Source organism: Limulus polyphemus, unplaced genomic scaffold (assembly GCF_000517525.1).
Source record: "Limulus polyphemus unplaced genomic scaffold, Limulus_polyphemus-2.1.2 Scaffold5180, whole genome shotgun sequence".
Classification (NCBI taxonomy): domain Eukaryota; kingdom Metazoa; phylum Arthropoda; class Merostomata; order Xiphosura; family Limulidae; genus Limulus; species Limulus polyphemus.
This window is the reverse complement of record NW_013670790.1, coordinates 23,357-28,104: the sequence shown is the minus strand read 5'-3', so window position 1 is coordinate 28,104 and position 4,748 is coordinate 23,357. Positions and strand designations below refer to the sequence as shown.

General features: G+C 39.1%; 1 protein-coding gene across 1 annotated transcript in view; it reads left to right on the top strand.

The window, feature by feature from the left end:
• Window positions 1–2,770: 2,770 nt before the first annotated feature.
• The window catches only part of LOC106472236 (T-box transcription factor TBX3-like), a gene marked incomplete at its 3' end in the record, with an annotated part of 24,751 nt that continues 22,773 nt past the window's right edge, over window positions 2,771–4,748 (top strand). The window contains exon 1 of the mRNA XM_013932864.2: window positions 2,771–3,449. Within this exon, the coding sequence (XP_013788318.2) occupies window positions 3,082–3,449 (368 nt within the window). The remainder of the gene's footprint in view (window positions 3,450–4,748) is intronic.

Sequence of the window (4,748 nt, the reverse complement as noted above, 5' to 3'; positions counted from 1 at the left end):
AAGTTCAACACAATACGTGTGTTTTCTGTATTTGATGTATATTGTATTATTAAGTTCAACACAATACGTGTGTTTTCTGTATTTGATGTATATTGTATTATTAAGTTCAAAACATTACGTGTGTTTTCTGTTTTTGATTTATATTGTATTATTAAGTTAAACACAATACGTATGTATTCTGTTTTTGATGTATATTGTATTATTAAGTTCAACACAATACGTGTGTTTTCTGTTTTTGACTGTCAAGGCTGAAAGGGGTAGTATATTCGATGATGGAGATTTTAACTCGCGACCCTGAGATTGCGAGTCGAGCGCCTTAACCACCAGACCATGCCAGGTCACAGTCGAGTCAACCACCAGACCATGCGATGGGGTCAAATGGTTAAATAAGTCCATTATATTAGGGGTTTGGGTCAATTATTTAGCAATATTACGACCAATTTAATTTTGATTTAGTACAAATATACTCTTTTACAGATCCCAAACAGATATATATATATATAATCTTCAGAGAGGAAAGCCCAACTTGGGGGTTTCGTGAGCTATTCATGTGTATATCAACCAGCTTACATGTGTATATCAACCAACTTACGTGTGTATATCAACCAACTTACGTGTGTATATCAACCAACTTACGTGTGTATATCAACCAACTTACGTGTGTATATCAACCAGCTTACATGTGTATGTCAACCAGCTTACTGGTGTATATCAACCAACTTACATGTGTATGTCAACCAACTTACGTGTGTATGTCCATAAAAACCAAAATAATAATACACATAAAACTTTCCCTCTGCCCCCCCCCAGTGGCACAGCTATATTTCTTCGGACTTACAACGCTAGAAACCGAATTTCGATACCCGTGGTGGGCAGAGCACAGACAGCCAGCCCACTGTGTAACTTTGTGCTTAACTACAAACAAACCTCTCTCGACCAGGATAAATGATTTGATTCTACAAATTTCGCTAACATAATTTAGCTTTCAATACAGGAGAATTTGTTCTCGTTTTGTTGCAAACTGTACAAGAAAAAATAAATAAACTATTTTTTCTCCTTCCTGAAAAATGTTATTTCTATCAACTCGTCAAGTTTTGTCTTATATAACTGTGCGGTTTTATTTAAATTTCTTGAAACCATACTAAAATATACAGAACACTTATTATTGAACTTTCTGCTCATAAATCTGACAATGTTAATTTAATTGACATAGTAATGTACATAATTTTGACTGCTCGAAAGATACAATGAATATAGTTGATCTTCATCATAAATATATAGCGATAAATTAATTTCATTGTAAAATTAATCTGGTAGATGGCAGCACAATAAATACGCAATAGGTAATTATTGTCAAAATATTTCTTTGTTCTTTCACTGAAGAGACATTTACAAAATATATTTTCGCTATATAGTTTCCTCATGAGGAAAATAAAGTTATTTTCAGACATTATACAATGTATTCTAAAATGAAACTACTAATTTGTGCGTATACAAATTTCCATATAAATGTTTTTTTCTTAATGGTACTTTTCCCATTTCTCATAGTAGACACGTAATCAATAAATTTGTACTCACGTCCTGTTATCAGGGCAGCGACATCTGGCGGAGTGTCTTCAGCTAAGATGCGCTGATGCTTATTAATTACCAGGGGAGTTTGTCGGTTCGCTTTTGCTTTTCCATTACCAAGAATTCGTTCAAGGTCCAGTCATGACTTCTGTGTCGTTTGTCTGTCAAGGAGTAAATTACGGGCATTAACAGTCCAAAAAATCAGACAGTCCTCTGCCTAATGATAGGCCTAAATTCGGCAGGCCCATTTTCTTATCAACTCTAAATGCATACAAGGGAAAGGCTATACGCTGGTCAAAGATAATGACTCTCACAATCGCGAAGTGAGGCGGCGCTGTATACGCGCGCTGTTACTGACGTCATTCGTTCAGACGAAGCGGCAGACGACTTCCGGTTGGGTGCGAATCTCGCAGTGGAGCTGCTGTTTCATGTCTCCCTCTAAGGCGGGACTTGCTAATCCCGCCCCCTTCTGGCGTGAGCACTTGCAGCTTTTGTGTAAACTTTCGTACATGTTCAAAAGTTATGTTTTAAAAATTAAAGGAAACAAAACCAAGAGAAATATGGTGAATTATAATATGGATGAAGCATAGGAAATTATGTAAAAATACAAAAACAAATGTTCATGTAATTATTTTCAAAAGTAGATTCGGTTACTAGAGGTGTCGATAAACTCGTTATCCAGCGCCTAAGGTGACGATTGGTAGCTTGGACTGCATCTCATTATTCAGTTTCCAGGGTGAGCGAACGATCCACTGACTGACGGTCGCAATTCAACACCATCCTAAGAAGCAACGTCACGCTTCTGGCGCCAAAATACCTCGTGCCTGCACATCAAGCAGCAACGTGAGATTAGCTAATCACTTTAGATGGTTCTCCCGTCATTTTCACGCTGAGTTTCGGCGTCCACGACAAACGGTCGAAGACTTTGCCCTAAATGGAAGACACATAGAGAATACAGTATCTTTAAGAGAAAGGTATTCTTCGATCGTAATGGATCGTGAAATATTTGAACTAGTGGATATTTCACGTCTCTCTTGCACGATTAGTTTTAGTACGTAAAGAGGAAGAAGTGACCCGGACAGATATTTTCTTTATGTAAACCTACTTCATCAATCATTATAACTTAGTAAAGAAAAAAAAAAACAAAGTCATTAATATGAGACAATGTGTTTGTTATGCTTTCTCGAGCATAGCAAAAGAGTGCTTAACTTATAGGACAGGCTTCCTGATTGGTCGATGTTTTTGAAATAACCAATCATTACTGCACTTGGTGTCATCAAGCTTCGCAAGAGCATCGGACTGTGTAGTCGGGCGCCCGGGTTTCACACTCCCGAAACCGAACGTCTCAGCTGAAATCGAGTCCTCGGTTTTGTGTGTGCAATATCGCGCCACGAGTGTTCGTGTTGGCAGCGCGGCCCCGGGCTTCGCGCCTGCTTGCCGCGTGCGTCACTGGCTCACCCTTGGCACTCGGCCTGTACGTCGTGCTGCTCCCCTTCCGTCAGCCACGTCTCCATGCGCTTCGACCCCTCAGAGCTGGCCCAGGGGATGGCGTACCACCCGTTCCTGCTGCCCCCGAACCGCCAGCCGCCAGACTTTAGCGTGAGTACGCTACTGACTCAACCAAACTACTTTCCGCTACCTCTACCACATCCGTACCCGGCAGCTCCCTTTCCCAAGTTACCCGCTCCGCTCACTGGTGGCTCGCCGTACATAACGGCCGACGACGTGCTTGGCCAAAGTGGACATTTTCGACCATTAAGAACCTTGGAGCCCGAAGAAGACGGAGTACAGGATGACCCAAAAGTAAATTTGGAATGCAAAGAACTTTGGGAACAGTTTCATGGACTTGGGACTGAGATGGTCATAACAAAAACTGGCAGGTGAGTTACATTCCTAATACTCCTAACACTTGGATAATTGTAATTATTAACAATATCATTTCTGTCGTCTTTAATATTTTAATTGTTGAGAAATAATATAGAAATAAGAGCTGAATGGAAGTCAATATATACTGTACTGTAAAAGCGACTCGTCGTGAGAGACAAATAATACATACAAGTAGTTAATTATTCATAAAACAGAAAATCTAAGAAAACTGAGACTCAGAACCATCGTCTTCCAGTGTTGTTCTAAGCTATCAATTAATATGAGAACTTAAGCACAGTTGTTTCGTGAGCGTACTGTTTGTTACGTATCGATGAACGAACGAGCGAAGCACCAACGGTACGGTTCGCATAACCTTTGCTCAACAGACTGAAATCTGCCATTTTTGTCAATTTCATTCTTCGTGTATCTTGGTAGTGAAAACGTTGCGGACTTTTCAGTTACACAACACGTGTTTTGTGCACGTTTCTATGCAGCGACATTTACACTTCAACAGACTCTCCCGATGTCTCATTTCTAAACCAGTTTTATTCTTCGAGTTTATATAGGTCAAGGCGTGTTTACACTATCAGTAATAATTAACTGTAGTTTGTTTATAAAGAAACCTTGTTAATGAGTCGCTGACCTAATCACTGAATGTGAGTGTGATGAGGCATCATAGTGAATCTTCAGTTGTTGATATCATTGCAACATAATTCTTGTAAACTCTAACTTCGCACACTCAAAACCATTTAATTACATAAATGCTTCTGTCCTGTGCGGGCAATCTTGTAAACTCTCGCTATACGTTCTCAAAGTCTGTTAATTGCATAAATTCGGGAGTCCTGGGCAATCTTGCAAAAATAAACTTGGCTTAGTCGCATCCTGTTAATTACACAAAAGCTGAAAACCTGGCCAGTTTGGCAAACCAGGCTAAACATTTGTGCCGCCCAAAGCCCGTCGTTAGTCACATAAAAATTAGAGTCCACATTCATGGTAGCTCTGTCTTCGCAGTTAAACCAAACAGAATATGGAGATCTTTACGAACTTGTAAACTCACCCTTGCCACTGCTTAACATAGAGTGTCTTCTTATTAAGGATAACTTACTCAAAGATTTGTTGTTACTTTTTAAACCTTACAATATTTGCACAAACTGTAAATCAGTTAACATAAATAGATTCATTTATCTGGTAGAAATAGGAATTTTAGAAAATCAGGAGAAATATGTAATGTTTATGTTGTTTCACATAGACAAAAGAAATCGACAAATAGAAGCAAAGAAAACTTAGGAAATGAGATACTTCAGTCAGCAGCC